The following is an 18901-nucleotide window of genomic DNA, read 5'->3' as shown; positions in this document are numbered from 1 at the left end:
TCATTAGGAGGACACTGCTTCCCAGGTTGGGATACAGAGAGGGTCTAACTCGCTTACAGCTCTAGCTACTTAATGCCCTGATGCAGCAGACTATGTTCGATATTTGGGACCTCCTTCTATCAGAGATGGAGGATACTATTGCTGAGGGCTTCAAGGGTCGCAGATAGCTTCCATATGCACATTGGATCACTTTCCTGATACTTAAGTGTGTGCAAGTCAGGACCCCAGAGATAGTTGCCGAGTACAGGGCTGCCACCACAGAGTTTCCAGCATACAACATGGCACAGAGGATCAGGCACAGCACTCCATAGGCACCAGCTCAGTCTAGCCGTCGTCCCAATGTTCTAGAGTCAGCAGCTCAGCAGGACGAGATCATCAGAGGCATAGTCGCCACAGAGGAGGAGCAGCATGAGGCCCAGTAGGGGATGACTGAGTCCAGTGACTGCTCGGATGATGACTATCAACCGATACCTCAGATGCCTCCATGCAGACATGATGTAGAGGCTGGCAGTTCTAGCTCAGCACCACCTGCACCGCAGACGGACCCCACATTGATTGCCATTCTTGAGCGGATGTAGCGGGAGCAGGCACGACAGGCTCAGAAGACAGCTGCCAACTTCGCACAGTTTCAGGCTCGTTAGGACGAGTTCCAGCGGCAGCAGCAGCTCCTTCAGCACCAGCAGTTACTTATGCAGCAGCAGCTCATGGGATTCATGCAGCATGTAGTGACAGCACTTGGGGCCCCACAGCCACAGTCTTTGCCCTAGCTTGCTCCGCCTGCCACCACTTTGACGACTCCAGTAGTATGGCCCAGCGGGCTTCAGAGTCAGGGACAGCCTCTAGCTCTTTTGCTTCACCTACAGTTCAGGTGTCCCAGTGGTTGTCCTCACCAGTGGTAGCCCCACAGTTCACGCCTTTTCAGACGGGCTTCACACCAGAGCAGACTTCCTCGCTATTTGTGCCTGACACGTTAGTCTCTAGGAGTCTTGGAGCATCCTTTAGCAAGTTGACAGGCATGCCTACTCCACCACACATGCATACCGCCGGTCCCTCTATAGCAGCTCTAGCTATCATGACTACTCAGAGGCTCCCCTCGTCTATCGCCTCGTTAGATCCTATGATAGACATCCTTGCAGCATCACAGGCAGCACCTACCCCAGCTCAGACCCAGACCGCTTCAGCGATACTTCCTACCACAGAGGGTCAGTCAGTATAGAGCTCAGGGTTAGATGATGATGGTGCCCAGTTCTAGCTTGCCCCACGTACTTCAGCGCCCGACTCATCCACTGTAGCCCCACCGACCGACCCTTAGGTTTTGGTGTTTGACGCCAAAGGGGGAGAGGGTTCGAGTATGTAGACTCAGGGGGAGCGTGATCTAGGGGGAGCTAGTTATATAGTATTAGCTTATACATTTAGAGTTTTATTTGTGTGATACACTATTACTTATGCATTTGTGTGTCTACTTTCGTGCACATTATTATATCTATGTGATAGTGCTATCTACGTGATTGTGATTTATGACATGTGTGCTCTCTATGTTACATTATGTATATGTCATATCACTTGTGTTATGCTCATTTGCCTTTGCTTCCGCACTTATACTCCGATGCAAATGAGCTTTGTTACTTGTACTCATGCTTAATTCATATTCCTTGAGTACATTGTGTTGGCTTGGGTCATATAAGCTTGACTAACACTTTTGTTCTTACCGACAAAAGCTTATATGAACCAAGCCCATCAAAAACCTCACTCTTTCACATACTCGAGGTGGTATTGTCATCAATCACCAAAAAGGGGGAGATTGAAAGCATCTAGGCCCCTAGTTGGGTTTTAGTGATTAATGACAATACAAGATTACTATGACTAACGTATGTTTTGCAGAGGCAATTAAGTTAGGTCATGGTAATGGAGATCGATTGGGCAATCAAAGTTGTCATGCCCCTACGATGGAAATCGTTTCGGTTTTCAAAGGATGGACGATAAGGTTAAGGATGACTAGTTCTAAGTGTCGATTGGAGTTGGAGTGACACTTAGAGTAGTTTAGGACTTTGTTTTTCCTTTGGCCGTACTATTAAGGGGGGTATGGATGGGTAGCTTGACCTAGTTGAGTCTAGTGAGTTAGGTGTGGTGCACACTTGTTAAAACTAGCTCTAGGTAGCTCCTATAAATGCCTAAGATCCTTTGGAGCAAACTTCATTCACATATGATTGAGAGTTGGAAGTGAATGGAGGGTCAAATGCTGACCGGATGCTGGCCCCGGTGCGACCGGACGCTGGCCGTAGGGTCCAGTTAGTTCATTTGATCAGCAGACAGCGTTCGGTGCGACCGGATGCTAGAGAGGTCATGTGACCGGACGCTGAAAGGCAGTGTCCGGTCGACTCTAGTAAGGTTCCAGAGAAGGGAATCTGCGACCGGACGCGTCCGGTCAGTACTGACCGGACCCTGAGGGTTCAGCGTCCGGTCAAGTCCAGTAAGGGTCTAGTAAGGATTTCATGCAACCGGACGTGTCCGGTCAGTGCTGACCGGACCCTGCCAGCGTCCGGTCAACACAATCTCACTGGCTCGTGGGTTGAACTGACCAGAGCGTCCGGTCAACACGACCGGAGCGTCCGGTCACCCCGCAGAAGCTCATAACGGTTCATTTTTCAGGCTGCCTTATAAATAGAAGCTCCACTCATGTGTGGAGTGACTTTTGCTCATTCCAACAGTTGAGAAACACATTTGTGAGTGCCAAGAAGAGCAAGGTCCTAGTGAGGTGATTGAGATTTGAGAATCCAAGAGAGTAACCTCATTAGTGAATCAAGAGTAGTCAAGTGTGCATCTATCTTCTCATTAGGCTTCGCGTGGTCAAGTGAGAGTTTGTGCTTGTTACTCTTGGTGATCGCCATCACCTAGATGGCTTGGTGGTGGTTGGGAGCTTGGTGATCACCCAGCGGAGCTTGTGGGTGACCCAACCCAAGTTGTGAGCGGCTTTGGGTGATTCGCCACGATGGAGTGTCGAAGAATCAACCCGTAGAGAGCACTTGATCCTTGCGCGGATCAAGGGGGAGCTACACCCTTACGCGAGTGCTCCAACGAGGACTAGTGGGGAGTGGTGACTCTCCGATACCTCGACAAAACATCGCCGCGTTCCTCTCTCTCTCAATTTACTTTGAGCATTTACTTTGAGCAATTCAATACTTGTCTTTACATTCATAGAATTGCCATGCTAGAGTAAGTTTAGAACATAGGTTGTAAGTCCTTTGTGCATTAGTTTGATAGAAACACTTTTCTAGGCACAAGGGGTTAATTGGGCTATCCGTAGGATTTGATTATTGCAAGAAAATTTAGAATTAGCCCAATTCACCCCCCCCCTCTTGGGCATCTTGATCCTTTCAGTTTATACCTTTGCCTTGAGCTTTTTATTTTTCTCTTTCTTCTTTCCAAGTCCAAGCACTTGATCATCATCATGGTATCATCATCATGTTATGATCTTCATTTGCTTCACCACTTGGAATGCGCTACCTATCTCATGATCGCTTGATAAACTAGGTTAACACTTAGGGTTTCATCAATTCACTAAAACCAAACTAGAGCTTTCAATCTCTCCCTTTTTGGTAATTGATGACAACCTTTCCACAAAGATATGAATTGAAATTCAATTGAATCCATGTTGCTTGCCCAAGCATATTTACCATGTGTAAAAAGATATGGACAAGTTTTATGAACCCCAAATGGTAGCAATTGCTCCCCATACATATGTGCTAAGAGTTTGGATTATAGCTTGCACATATGCTTATATAGGAAATATAGGAGTCAGTGTCTACCAAATGATGCTAAGGTATAAAAGATGGACCTTTGAAGCGTGATACCAATCGGAGTGCACCAATATACCATCCTTAGTACCATGGTTAGCTCAATACCACTTGGAAACATACTTTGGAAAGATACCACTTGTAAAGACTTACTTGGAAATGAAAGTTATCTAGTGATTTCATTTCATCATTCAATCTTACAACTAGCATATATCACACAAGCATGGATATTTTGAATTTTAGGACTTATGCCATGCAAGCAAACATATGAAATGCACATTCAAATGCACCATACAAGTTCATGAGCTTGCTCCCCCTACTTGTGTGCTCAAAATTTTAGTTGATCCCTTTCCTTTGTCATATCTCTCCCCCTATGTGTCATATATCAAGATATCTTTATGTTTCTCTCTCTTTATGATATTTCTCCCCCTTTTTCACTATTTTTACTACTATCTTTGTTTCTCTTCCCCTTTGTCATCAATGACCACAAAGGTTCAAAATATACATAGTATAACTTGTAAGGTCGAGATTATCAATGTCAATCAATGGGGTGAGGATCATTTTCCCAAATTTGGTCTAGTCTAGATCATTTATCAAAGATATTTAACTCGGTTTGATCCAAGGACAAGCTTCTTCACACCTCCAAATAAGGGTTATCTTGTACCATGTTGAGTTAAATACTTAAAGCTCATTTTCTAGATCAAACACTAGGTTTACAAGCCCATAAACATGTCATATGCTATAAACATGTCATATGCTATCACTAGATCAAATCAAGCATAGAAGCAATAGTGATATCATATAAACATCAAAATCATTTGATTTTCATGAATGGGCCTAATAAAATAGAACCACTTGAAAGGTCCTAATAAAATTGAAAATGTGACTAGATGCACTAATCATGTCCTTAGCAAAGATGTATGTCATGCCAATCAACTTTTACCTTGGATTGCTCGAAGGAGAGGCATGTCATGTAAATGGGGGTGCATCAACACATATTTGAGAAATACAATATGTTCAACTCATTCCTTAGCTTGCAAAACCTTTTCTCATCCAATGGCTTGGTGAATATGTCGGCAAGTTGATCTTCGATGCCTACACTCTCAATGCAAATGTCCCCCTTTTGTTGGTGATCTCTTATGAAATGGTGGCGGACATCAATGTGCTTTGTTCTTGCATGTTGAACTGGATTGTTGGTTAGCTTGATTGCACTCTCATTGTCACATAGCAATGGCACTTTCTTGAACTTGATTTCAAAGTCACTCAAAGTGGCCTTCATCCAAAATATTTGTGCACAACAACTACCGGCGGATATGTATTCGGCTTCGGCGGTTGATAATGTAATACTATTTTGCTTCTTTGATGACTATGAGACAAGTGATCTTCCCAACAATTGACATGTGCCCGGACGCTACGGTCAGTTGACCGGACGCTGAGCCCCCAGCGTCCGGTCGCTCGTAGTCAGCCACGTGTCCCGACTTCAACAGTCATCTGCCTTGACCGGACACTGCTCCTGAGTTGATCGGACGCTGAACACCCAGCGTCCGGTCGTTTACAGTAAGGTTCCAAAACCGAATTTTGCCAACCGGATGCGTCTGGTCACACTGTGACTTCTTACTGTGTTGACCGACAACACGACCGGACACATCCCTTTAGCGTCCGGTCACAGAGCGACCTAGCGTCCAGTCGTTTGACCGACGCCAGCGTCTTCGCTGCTACACCTGACCGGACGTGCCGGTCCAACCGAGGCCAGCGTCCGGTCACTTCCAGTGACCTCCGTCTTTTCTGTCTAGGGCGCCGATGGCACTATCGGACTGTCCGCACTCTACGGGCGGACACTCCGCCGATGGAGTTACTTACCCTTGCACCTAAACTTTACCACCCTTGATCAAATGTGCCAACCACCAAGTGTATCACCTTGTGCACATGTGTTAGCGTATTTTCATAAATATTTTCAAGGGTGTTAGCACTCCACTAGATCCTAAATGCATATGCAATGAGTTAGAGCATCTAGTGGCACTTTGATAACCGCATTCCGATATGAGTTTCACCCCTCTTAATAGTACGGCTATCAAACCTAAATGTGATCACACTCTCTAAGTGTCTTGATCACCAAAACAAAATAGCCCCTATGGTTTATACCTTTGCCTTGAGCTTTTTATTTTTCTCTTTCTTCTTTCTAAGTCCAAGCACTTGATCATCATCATGGTATCATCATCATGTTATGATCTTCATTTGCTTCACCACTTGGAATGCGCTACCTATCTCATGATCACTTGATAAACTAGGTTAGCACTTAGGGTTTCATCAATTCACCAAAACAAAACTAGAGCTTTCACCATGCACCAACATGCATTCGTCGCTAGCCGCCACGTGCATGCATTGCCCTTGTGCACTTTGGTCGATGCCACCACTGGCGTCGAGGCGGCTGGCATTGGTGGCGCGTGCCTCCTCCAGCTACTCCTCCCACCGTGGGCTCAAAAGCACCCGCCTGCAGCCGTCACATCTACTGCGTGTCCCACCGCCATCTTTGTGTCCGTGGTCATCGTTGACTCCCACTTGCACCATTGCAGCACCAGCGCCCTGTTATGGCTGCTAGGATTGAGAGGGAGAGAGTTGAGAGAGAGGCGGCGACGGTCGGGCTATAGTACCCGTGGTGCTACAGTGAAGTGGGTACTATTCACGACCATAATTGTGGCGGCTGTGGCTGCGAGGGAGGCTGGAGGCCCGCCAGGGGCCTTGCCCACGGCCGAGCAAGAGGGAAGGGATTTCCTTCTTAATTCTTGCTTGACTATAAATGATACAGGGTTCTCTCTTTTATAGAGATGACTGACTTGACCCCTAAGGAAATATCCTAACTGAATCAATCTAACATATCTCTTTCCTATGAAAGCCAAACCAATCTAATCTAATCTGTTCACGCGCTACAGTACCGTGTGGGCCCCTGGGTCAGCTCCACTTGCCATAACACTACTCCGCCCCTCCAAGACAGCTCGTCCTCGAGCTGTGGCGATTGCTGGAGCAGAAGACCTTGCAGTCCAGAGAAGATCGCCATGGCAGACCTGCTGAAGGAGACCAATGCTGCGGTTGTAGTCGAGGCGGAAAGCATATGGCTCCCCAAAATCAACTCCGTCCCACGGGATCTGCTTCTGTAGTGGTGCACGCTCCATACCTTCCTCCTCGAGGTGCCAAACTTGGCTGCTCCATCTGATCTGCCTAGAATCGAATCTGTCCGGCTCGAATCCATGGAGCGCCTGCACATGGAGTCGATGGTGCCCTCCACGAGCAGCCACCCCCGCTATGGGTGCAACAGAGCAGGGCTGTGCTAGAGGCGTACTCTAAGCGACCGATGGAGCTTTGAAAGCTTGATGCTGAGCCGACGGAGAATAAGCGCATGCAAACAGCCACGGCCCTGCTCGAGGGATCGGTGTTGCGGCTCATAGAGGCAGCGACAAAGGCACCATGTCTGCCAATGTCGGTGCATGGATGATCGCCTGCATTGGTGACACTAGTGCCTGCGAGGTTGTTGGCGAAGCTGGTGATGAGACTGTCGGAGTTGTGGCAGCCGGGGCCTTCATTGGTGATGTGACCATGGCGGGGGAAGAGGAGCGCAACGACGTAGCTAACACCGTCGTTGTTGGTGATGGCGCCGATGCAGCAAGTGGCATAGCAGTGTGGAACTGTACTGGCACCACTACGGCTGCCGATGGTGCTGCTGGCGACGTTGTTAAGGACGGCGGTGCAGCAACCACAGCGGAATCGATCCGATCCGATTCGACGAAGTGGATGGCCGCTGGTGCCTCGTCGAAGCCGCGAAGCTGGTTGCAGTCGGTGATCTGCATGAGCTCCTCCATGTGCAAGGCGTGCTCGAGAGTCTCATCGGCGGCGGTGGCATCGACAAGATCATGCTGATCTATGCCATCCATAGCCACGGACCCCCTGCTGCAGCATAGGGTCCTCCACCATGGCTGCGGCTGGGGTGCATAGGACCCGACGAGGAAGGCCCTGATGTCCCCACGGCCTGCCCTAATTCCAGGATTGCAGCCGTCATCTGCTCCGAGGTGAGGACGAGGGCGGCGGGAGACGATGGCGCCGGGGCAGAGGGCGCGATCACCCCTGAGGACGCCAGCGCGCCCAATGCCAGCGCGCCCGATGTGTGGGGCAGCAGCGCTGACGAAGACGCTGGTGGCGGCGGGTGGGTGTGCGGCGGCAGCGGGTGGGAAGAACTCGGTAGAGGGTTGGACATGATCAAACCAAAGATCTCTGATACTAGATTGTTACGTGGTTGCTAGGATTGAGAGGGAGAGAGTTGAGGGAGAGGCGACGACGGTCGGGCTACAGTACCCACGGGCCACAGTGAAGTGGGTACTGTTCACAACCATAATTGTGGCGGCTAGGGCTGCGAGGGAGGCCGGAGGCCTTGCCCACGGCCGAGCAAGAGGGAAGGGATTTCCTTCTTAATTCTTGCTTACTATAAATGATACAGGGTTCTCTCTTTTATAGAGATGACTGACTTGACCTCTAAAAAAATATCCTAACCGAATCAATCTAACATATATTTTTCCTATGAAAGCCAAACCAATCTAATCTAATCTGTTCACGCGCTACAGTACCATATGGAATAGGGGCGACAACTTCTCCGACTTGCAGGGAGACAAGGACGCGGTGATATTCGCTGCAACAACGGCGAGGGCGTCCCTAGTCAGCTAGGGCCATGGCACCAATCTCGGGGCAAGGAACCAAAAAGGTGAGCGACGTTGTGCGGGTGCGGTTCCACGGCACAGGCCGGTAGCACATCAGGACCGGCTTGGATCCAGTATGTATAGACGAGAGATAAGGCCAGTCTTCATGGTGTCTTCATGTCACAATTTCGTCTTCATGTTGCAGTTCCAAGATTATCATGTTGAAAATAGTGTAAACAAGTTTCATTTCTATAAAACTTATTTCATCCTATGAAACTTTCAAAATTTCTCTCTTCATCTATACCATTATCTCTCTCTTCATCTATACTACGTCATGTCAATTTATTTAATGCCTATGAACTTTATAAACCCATTCAGCCTGTTCGTTTTGTCGTAAACGATCGTGGATTATTTACTGCTGGCTGGTTTGGTGTGAGAGAAAAATATTGTTCCAACTTATAATCCACGATCGTATACGAGCAAGCAAACATGCTGATTAATACTGGCCTAAAGAAGAGGAAAGAAAAAGGAAAAAAAATGAAGGCAACCCAATATGCCCGACGGGTGTTTGGGGATATATTAAGGAACTACTAACTCCAACAATCACACAAATAATATTGAGCCACTCCAATACTTGCATATTGAAGTGGATTATTGGGGAACTGCTCAAGGTGCTCTAATGGATCAAACAAGGCCTAAGCCCCATCGATACATATAGAAGAATTAGGTCTCCCTTGAAACACAGGAATAGTACAGGATTTTCACAGGAATCAGTTCATTTTCACGTAAAAAACAAAGGAAACATGGAAATTTCCAAGGTTCCAAAGGGGGCTTTCAACGAACAATTCAAATATTATATACAGATAACCCACATATGGACCACGACTACCCACTAATACCCCACAATAAGAACCATGAATATTGGGCATGAGCAAGGAGGCTTCTTCCGAAACAATCACAAACAGACGAGAGGCAGTTCGTCCAATTGTCCGGCAATCATATTGCAACAAGATAATGTCCTCACAACACCTAGATATATCAGACATAAATAAGATGCAATCTGATCTCACACTACTGGCATACGGAGAATAATCCGTTGCTGATACATCAACATGCAGGCTCATAAGATTATCGGCTTCCAGCTTGGCTGCAGAGAGGGACGGGGGGCATACATGAGAGCAATCAGATGTAGGCATGCAAGGTTGATTGCATCGGCTGCGCCAATCACCCAGACTTGAATAGCAAGACAGCTTTAGAGTCGATGTAGAAATATACAAAGTAGTTTGTCTCATGCGTCACGTAAGAACCTGCATCATTGACAAAAAATGCTTAGCAAAATTGTTAACATTCAATATGTACATCATGGGTGATGATAAATGGAAGGGGTTCATAAGTGAATTCCAATCCCACATGCTTTTCTTGAGCTCAGTTTTTCATTCCCAAGATAATGCATATAGCACTGAAGTTCAGTAATCATCGTAAACATATATACTCCAAAACAAAAGCATTCTAGGAGGATAGAGCTTGTTTGGAGGGTCACCCATGGGCTCATACGAGACAAACTGAAAATAAAGGAACTAGATGTTTTCAACATAGAGTAACAAATCAAATCAGTTTCACAGAAACTCTGGCAGCACTGGCCATTGTTAGAGACATGAGGAGGCTGCTTGGAACCTTTGCTCACCTTGCCTTGCCTACCAAGCCTCAACTCACCTCACTCGGCAAAGCAAGATGGGTTTGCTTTCCCTTGCTCTCCTGTTCCTCTCTTCTACATGCATACCGTGAGGTCATGGAACGACTGGCACCTGGAGGCCCTCCATACCATAGCCAGAAGCTCACTTTCAGTCCATCCAAGTCAATCCCACTTGATTTGAGGCAAGAAGAAAGGAGAAACTGAATCCACGTGAGCAAGATCTCGGCTGAATAGTCATTTTGGCCGGCGCGGAACTCGATTGGACTCACAAGGACCTTGATCTGGGTGCGGAAATAGTTCAATTTAAAGGCCAGCAAGCAGATTTGGGGCAGCATGGTGTTCCAAAGGGTAGCTTGAAGCGCGCATTGCTGAGAGGGACGATGAACACGCGAGCCAGCGAGACCTTGCTCGTTCAGGAGAGCCAAATCGGCTCTCTTCCGCGGGCAAGGAAAACCTTGATGACCTGGGCAAGGTAGCTGAGCAAAGCCAGATTTCTCAACCCTACCAAACAACTAACCTTACTCAACAAGGCGAGGCGAGCTGTGGCAAGGAAACCAAGCAGCCCCGAGATGTAGACATTGTAATCAAGATGATAGATAAACGTTTACCAAAGACAAGAGGATATAGCGTGGCTGTCACTCTCTTAACTATCATCTAACTGGATAATTGATTATCTTTGAACTACGAGAAGCAATTAAAGATAAGATTTCTCCTATAGTTATATCCTAAGACTCCCTCCAGCCCAGTTTATAAGGCGCACAAGCATATCAAGATTCAAACTTCAGTCTTTGACAAATAATTTGGCCAACAGTTTTTAACTATTGTAATACAAACTTGATACAGTTAAATTTATAATCAAATATACTATCAAATGATTATAATTTTATAATCATAAAAAATATAATATACAATAAATAAATGGTCATTGGTTAAACTGAAATTTGTATGACCGTGCCATGTGTGACTGCGCCTTAGAAATTATAATAGAGTTGAATAGAAACATCTGGAACTTAAGACAGCTCTTCATTTGAGTCTTATAATTAGTTTGAGGTAGAATCAATCAAGTCAAATAGGATCATCTGGAAATTAAAACACCTCAAGTAGTTTGTGAAACAGAATTAGTCAAGTCCAAGAGAAAGATGTCGAAGTTAAGAAAACAGCTTCCCATTGAGTCTTAGGATTAGCTTGTGACACAGAATGAGTCAGTTGTGATTGTATGCCATTCTCTGTACTTGTCGGCCCTCCTTTTTTTATGCATAAAAGAAAACTGAAGTGTTTGATAAAGCTCAGAATAATAAATGGTCACCAAATTGAGAGAGAAAACAAATACAACAGAATTAGTAAATTAGCAAAAAGGTTGGGAATTCCAATACTGCAACAACATCCTTTTGTTTCTATGCCATTAATCAAGAAAACCTTTTTCTAATATCGCCACTACTTTCAGTGTTAAAACATGTTTTCATTTAAGAGGGCATTCAGGTGTTTTCCTTTGGTTCAATCTTTCCAGCCTTGTCCAAGCAGCAACACTCATCGGAATGGGTAACATGTGGCACAATCCAATTATGAGAAGTCCACTGGCACAATCAAATTTCACTAGCAGCTGCTGGTATGGAAGAAAAAATCCTACCATAAACGATTTCCGGTGATGGCTCTATTATAACAAATTAATGTAGCCTTCATGGTCAAATTTCACTAGAAGGCTTGCCTCGGTTTTTTCCTTCCCCAGACCCCACTCATGTGGGAGCCTCCGGCACTGGGTCTGCCCCCCTTCATGGAGGGAGGGAGAAGTGATATGTTATGGGCAACCAGGATGCCGTCCCAGCCCTTTTATCACATGCAACAGAGGAAGATAGAATTAGCCAGAGATAGAATTAGATATGGGTTATTAGGATCAGGTTGCTTAGATACTAAGCTAGGTGAGTTTGTTAGGGTCGTGACTTGCCCACTAAAAGAGGCAGCCTGCAACACATGAGAACCAATCAAGAAAGAAGTACATAAGTCCCTTTCCAATCCATGATCTGGTCACTGTCTAAGCTGACTCCGCCTGGCTATCTTCCTGGCTGTGTTTACCATTGATGAACTATGGTTCAAAACAAGATATGTTTTACTTGCTTTGCACGACATAGAAGTTGCAGAGAAAGGCCCTATTAGGTGTCCAGGCATGCTTAAACATTTACAATCAACAACAACAACAACAACAAAGCCTTTAAGTCCCAAACAAGTTGGGGTAGGCTAGAGTTGAAACCCAGCAGAAACAATCAAGGTTCAGGCACGTGAATAGTTGTTTTCCAAGCACTCCTATCTAAGGCTAAGTCTTTGGGTATATTCCATCCTTTCAAGTCTCCTTTTATTGCCTCTACCCAAGTCAACTTCGGTCTTCCTCTGTCTCTCTTCACGTTACTATCCTGGCTTAGGATTCCACTACGCATCGGTGCCTCTAGACGTCTCCGTTGGACATGTCCAAACCATCTCAACCGGTGTTGGACAAGCTTTTCTTCAATTGGTGCTACCCCTAATCTATCACGTATATCATCGTTCCGAACTCGATCCCTTCTTATATGACCGCAAATCCAACGCAACATACGCATTTCCGCGACACTTATCTGTTGAACATGTCGTCTTTTCGTAGGCCAATATTCTACACCATACAACATAGCAGGTCTAATCGCCGTCCTATAAAACTTACCTTTTAGCTTCTGTGGTACCCTTTTGTCACATAGGACACCAGATGCTTGGCGCCACTTCATCCACCCTGCCTTGATTCTATGGCTAACATCTTCATCAATATCCCCGTCTCTCTGTAGCATTGATCCTAAATATCGAAAGATATCCTTCCTAGGCACTACTTGACCTTCCAAACTAATATCTTCCTCCTCCCGAGTAGTAGTGCCGAAGTCACATTTCATATACTCAGTTTTAGTTCTACTGAGTCTAAAACCTTTGGACTCCAAAGTCTCCCGCCATAACTCCAGTTTCTGATTCACTCCTGTCCGACTTTCATCAACTAGCATTACATCGTCCGCGAAAAGCATACACCAAGGGATGTCCCCTTGTATGTCCCTTGTGACCTCATCCATCACTAAAGCAAACAGATAAGGGCTCAAAGCTGACCCTTGATGTAGTCCTATCCTAATCGGGAAGTCATCCGTGTCTCCATCACTTGTTCGAACACTAGTCACAACATTGTTGTACATGTTCTTAATGAGCCCGACGTACTTCGTTGGGACTTTATGTTTGTCCAAAGCCCACCACATAACATTCCTTGGTATTTTGTCATAAGCCTTTTCCAAGTCAATAAAAACCATGTGTAGGTCCTTCTTCTCCCTATACCACTCCATAACTTGTCTTATTAAGAAAATTGCTTCCATGGTTGACCTACCGGGCATGAAACCAAATTAGTTCATAGAGACCCGCGTTATTGCTCTCAAGCGATGCTCGATAACTCTCTCACATAGCTTCATAGTATGGCTCATCAACTTAATTCCCCGGTAATTAGTACAACTTTGAATATCCCCTTTATTCTTGTAGATCAGTACCAATATACTTCTACTCCACTCGTCAGGCATCTTGTTCGATCGAAAAATATGGTTGAACAACTTGGTTAGCCATACTATAGCTATGTCCCAGAGGCATCTCCACACCTCGATTGGGATACCATCCGGTCCCATCGTCTTACCTCCTTTCATCCTTTTCATCGGCTTAAACATTTACAATAATAATAAAAATATATGTTATCATGACTGAGAAGCTATAAACAAACGAATGCTACACATATACATCTATTTTCCTATAGAAGAATATGAACACAGGTGGCATGACATAGCAGGCAGAATTTCGCTGGTCTCAAATTGTTAACATATGCCTGACATGACTTCCATTCATAAAATAGGTTGCCTTATAAATACAAATAACAATAAGAAAATCACAGGAAATTTGGAGAAAAGGAATTACAACGATAAGTCCAAGATAGAACATTTTGTAGAAAAAAGAATACAAACATAGACAGCAAAAAGTTCTGTTTGATAAGAACATAGACCCACATAATCACATGAGAGATAAATAATTGCTTCAATGTTCAAAGTTTTTTTTTTCCAATCTAGTACTGACAATTGTTCTCTTAGATCATGTTCACAACTTGGCCATGCCAATCGCAGATTGCAGTGGAGGTTGCTAAACTTCCCTCATTGCACACCAAATGCTGGGGAGTTTTTGCAGTGAATAAATGATGTGGCATGCCACATGGATTCGTTGAGAGGACAAGACACTTCAAAATATTGGGGTGACACGACATACCCAGTCAATTGGGAGTCTACATAAAATGTCATACCATTTCTTCAATGATTACAGATATAGTAAGGTCACAGCAAGCTAAGGAGCTATCGAAGTAAAGTGCGTGTTACTAACTTAACCAAACAGCTTAGATTCATACAACAAAGAGTGAATAGAAAGTTGAAATACGTCAACTAGAAATGCAATAAATTGAACAATAGCTTGCTAAGTTGGATTTGGTTGATACCAAGAGTAAATTTCAGAATTTAGACCAAGCCAGAAGCAAGGAGGTAAAGCTCACAATAGAGCAATTAGACATAGTCGTGCATACCCTGTCCACACTCCCTGAAACTATACTTCATCCAGAGCTGTATAGGGGCTCTATTGGACTAAGCACATACTCCATAGATCATGACCATTAGAACATTCCCTTAAATTTGAAGAATAACTTCAGTTGATCAGTAACCATTTCAACTTCTTCCCTTTCCCAAGTTCATTGCCTTTTTTTTAATATATTTTAGAAAAAAAGTGTTTCCTGTGGCTTCTATTGCCAGCATAAACACTGCCCTACAAGGTCCATTCTTCTATCAATCATGTGGGAACCTCTATGAGCTAGCACGTATGAAATTGACCACAGAGAATATCCAACGACGCAAGCATATCAGACTAGACATCAACCGCAACTGGCGCAATCATTCAATATCCGTACTAATTAAGGAGGGGTTCCCATAAAGGGGTTGGTAGGAGAGCATTACCGAAGTTGCGGCCGACGATGCAGTGCCAGGTTGGGCCGTGGTTCTTGTCGAACTCCTTCTTTATGTACTCCGCAATGTCCTTCTCCATGCTGTGCTTCTCGAACGCCTGACCGACAGGGAAGGAATCGACAGAGGAAAAAAAAATTCCCCAAATCCCAAGGGCGGAGCGACGAAAACCAAATCGAGCGCAGGAAGAGATGGCAGAGCGAGGGCGTAAGTCTCTTACGATGCGCGCAATTTCGAAGGCCTCCTGCCGCATCTCCTCCTTCATGTCGGCGCTCTTGAGATGGATCTTGTGCGCCACCGCCGCCGCGGCCGCAGCCGGCGGCGGGGACCCCGCGCCCACCGGCTTGCGGTCCTCGGAGGAGGCCCGGATCACCGCCTGCGCGGCGCCCGCGGGCCCGCGCCTGGCCTCGTCGGACATTCTTGGGGGCGGATGGAGCGGAGCTGCCGGGCACGCTTCTCCCTCTCGAGGAATCCTCTAGCTTTTTGAAAGGCGACGATGGGCGAGGGCGTTGGAGCGGAATCTGTCTAGTGTTTACAGACTACAGCAGAGAAGACGGAAGAGAAGGTGAAGCTGGAAGCGTTGTGGTGGGCTGGTGGCCGTGTGGGCCTAGGCCTAGGCCCTAGGGCTAAAGCCCTGGTATCTGTGGGCCTAGGGCTAAAGCCATGTAACATGTAACATGTCACACAAGACTAACAAAACAATGAAAATACCCCATGTAAACATACCATGACAGCTTCCGGAAGATTTTGATGTTTGTTATTTTCCACTTTTAGAAAATGAAAATGTGCCACGTCAAGGAATAAAAAAATACAGCACAGCTACAGCACACAGCGCATATAGAAAATCAAAATCTGGAATGAAGAAATAAAAAAAATGTACAGCACGTATAATGTGCCATGTCAAGAAATAAAAAAAAATTCAGCACGGCTACAGCCACAGATACAGCAAACAACACGTATAGAAAATCAAAATTTGAAATGAAGAAATAATAATAAAAAATTTACAGCACGTATATTCGAAATGAATGCTTGGCAGGAATTGGTTCAAATAAAATGAAAAACCATGACCAATCCGGCACCCATATTGCAATCAAATTTTAGTTCACCTATTTATGTGTCACAGGGTATAAATAGAAAAAATAAGTCTTTTTTTTCATTAACACGTCAAGGTTGGCATATTTAATTTGCACAAGATATGGATCCAGTCTTATTATGCTGAATATCCAGGTAATTTGTGCCAAGCTACCGGCTGTCAGCCGGTCATCACATTGCTCCGTTCGCTTTGCTGAAAAAACAAGCCGAAATATTATTCTGGCTGATTTATTATGAAAGAAAAGCATTATTTTAACTAAAAAAACAAGCTGAAAATATATGGATTATAAGCAAGCGACCCGGTATCAAAGGAATTAACTGCAGTATTCGTTAACCTGAAACATAGAACCAAAAAAAGGCAAAGAGAAAGGACTGAACAAGAGAGCAAGGCCTGCAGAAACCAAGCAAAACCATGGCATCGTTTATGCATCTCAATGGAGCCTGTGGAAATGCAGAAATCTGCAGTTTGGTATTCGCAACCATTGCAGAAATCATCAACTGCTAACCCTGGCACTCATCGGCGACCGCTGCAGCTGCAGCCGCTGCCGCTGCCGCAGACAACACCACCGCCGACAGCACCGCCACCACCGCAACCGCCGCCGCCACAGGCAGCTCCGCCGCTGCCGACAACGCCGGCGCCAACAGCTCCGCCGCTGCAGACAGCTACGCCGCCGACAGCACCGCCACCGCTGCAACCGCCACCACCGCAGATAGCTCCGCCACCACCGCCACCGTAGACAGCACCGCTACCGCCGACAGCTCCGCCGCCGGCGGCAATGTCGCAGCCGCCGTCGACACCTCTCGGAATACGAACTTCGAACTGAACCAGCGGTACCAAACGATAGCAGGCAGTAGTTATGAAAACGGATCGGATACGGACGGATATCATCGATATTATATTTATTTTTATATTTCTGTCTGGATTCGAATTCAAATACGGATAACTATGTCGGATAGGATATGATTGATATCGACATTATAAATATGCGATTTGAGTATTTGGATACTGATACAGTATCGGATGTTGGATATCCGGACTCGAATACGGACAGATCTCAACCCCTCTAAATGAATTCGGTTTTAAATACGGTCGGAAAATATCCATACCGTTTTCATCCCTAAAAGGCAGCTGCACAACCTAAGTGGGCCGGAAGAACAGAAGGCACAAGCCCATTATTATTTAGCCAAGCCTGTACACAAAAAACACAAATCTTAATGAAGATCCGAACCACACAAAAGTGGAAGAAAACAACACAAGAAATCTGCTGGCACATATTTAGAAATTCCGAAAAAGTTGCTGAAATTTTGAGTGGAACCGTTTCTGTTTTTAAGAAAAAACGAATCGTATTTCAAATCAGGCCTAAAGTTAAATCTAACAGTAATGCAACACGTCTTACGTCTAACGAGCAAATTGTCGGGTGCTCTCGCACGCCCACCGCCTCGTTGCTTGCACTTTTACCGCGCGCTCGCTCTGCCTGCGAGTTTATTAAAATAAAAATCACCCATCCGTATCCCTTCCGCTTCCTCCTCCCCTGTCGCATTGTCTTGCAGCTGCCCCATCCTGGACGTGGACACATACTTCCCTCGCTGTTGCCACGCGCCCCATCCGCCGCCGCTCGATCACGCCCCGACGCGCGTGCCTCTTGCCCCCTCCTATCGTGCGCGCTGGTGCTAGTGGTGCTCACTCCGCCCGTCGTGCACGCTACCCGCCTGGGCGATCAAAACTCGGTGCTAGTGGCGGTGGTGCTCGCGCGCGCCGCTGGTGCTGGATGCTAGTGGTGCTCGCGCGCCGCCACTCGCCCCCTGCTCCCACCCCAACGGCCGGAATTGACCGGCACATGCGCTCCCCCTCCTCTATGTTGCAAATATATGTTTCAAGTGTTTCAGACATTTCAGAGATATGTTGTAGTTATTTCATATGTATGTTGCAAAAGTACAGCGGGGATGTTGCACATGTTGCATATGTTGCAAGTGTTTCAGAGACATGTTACAAGAGTTTGTTCAAAATGTTTCATCTGTTCCAAACGTATGTTGCAAGCATTTTGATTTGGATGTTGCATATGTTTTCACACATATGTTCCAAATGTTTCATCTGTTCCAGTCTTCCGTATAGCAAGTGTTTTCATGTTGCAAGTTGCAAGTGTTTAATCTGGATGTTGCATATATTTTCACACATATATCGCAAATTTATGTTCTAGATGTTTCATCTAGACATATATTGCATTCAAGTGTTTCATGTTGCACATGTTTAATGCTATTCGAGTGTCAAGGGGCGGGGGAAGTGATGGTGGCACGACATGGACATCAGGGAATGGGGGTAAATTTCTTGGTGATCGATGGTTTGGTCCATGAGGAGAAAGACGTTAAATTTCCACTTAGTAAATATGTGTTTAAGGAATAAGGTAACATGCTGGGTTGCTTTAAGTGCTTGTTTAAACTAGAGAAAGGCTGTACTTGATTTAGCCTCATAACATATTCTTTTACACTTGTGGAGTCTATTTCGATGTACTCATTCTTTTCTTTATCAAATACTAGACAAATGATTTTTCGACATGGGCAAATTCAATTTCTAGGGATGGTGTTAGAAACCGACACTATGTCGTTGATTGT

General features: G+C 45.6%; 1 protein-coding gene across 1 annotated transcript; it reads right to left on the bottom strand.

The window, feature by feature from the left end:
• Nucleotides 1-9397: 9397 nt before the first annotated feature.
• On the bottom strand, nucleotides 9398-15745 carry LOC136451872 (uncharacterized). The gene is made up of 3 exons (XM_066452556.1): nucleotides 15420-15745; nucleotides 15194-15299; nucleotides 9398-9783 (listed from the first exon to the last, which is right to left on the bottom strand). The coding sequence occupies exons 1-3, from the start codon at nucleotides 15615-15617 to the stop codon at nucleotides 9701-9703; spliced, it is 387 nt and encodes a 128-aa protein (XP_066308653.1). The 5' UTR covers nucleotides 15618-15745; the 3' UTR covers nucleotides 9398-9700.
• Between the last annotated feature and the right edge of the window lie 3156 nt (nucleotides 15746-18901).

Source organism: Miscanthus floridulus, chromosome 5 (genome assembly GCF_019320115.1).
Source record: "Miscanthus floridulus cultivar M001 chromosome 5, ASM1932011v1, whole genome shotgun sequence".
Lineage (NCBI taxonomy): Eukaryota > Viridiplantae > Streptophyta > Magnoliopsida > Poales > Poaceae > Miscanthus > Miscanthus floridulus.
Note: the sequence above shows the minus strand (reverse complement) of the source record. Positions and strands in the feature narration are given on the sequence as shown.

What these genes read in the sequence shown, in the direction of transcription:
- LOC136451872 (XM_066452556.1), bottom strand. Translation starts at nt 15,617, where the DNA reads ATGTCCGACGAGGCCAGGCGCGGGCCCGCGGGCGCCGCGCAGGCGGTG. An exon ending in CCTTCGAAATTGCGCGCATC is followed by an intron (nt 15,300 to 15,419) that starts GTAAGAGACTTA and finishes CCTGTCGGTCAG; the next exon opens with GCGTTCGAGAAGCACAGCAT. An exon ending in CATCGTCGGCCGCAACTTCG is followed by an intron (nt 9,784 to 15,193) that starts GTAATGCTCTCC and finishes TCAATGATGCAG; the next exon opens with GTTCTTACGTGACGCATGAG.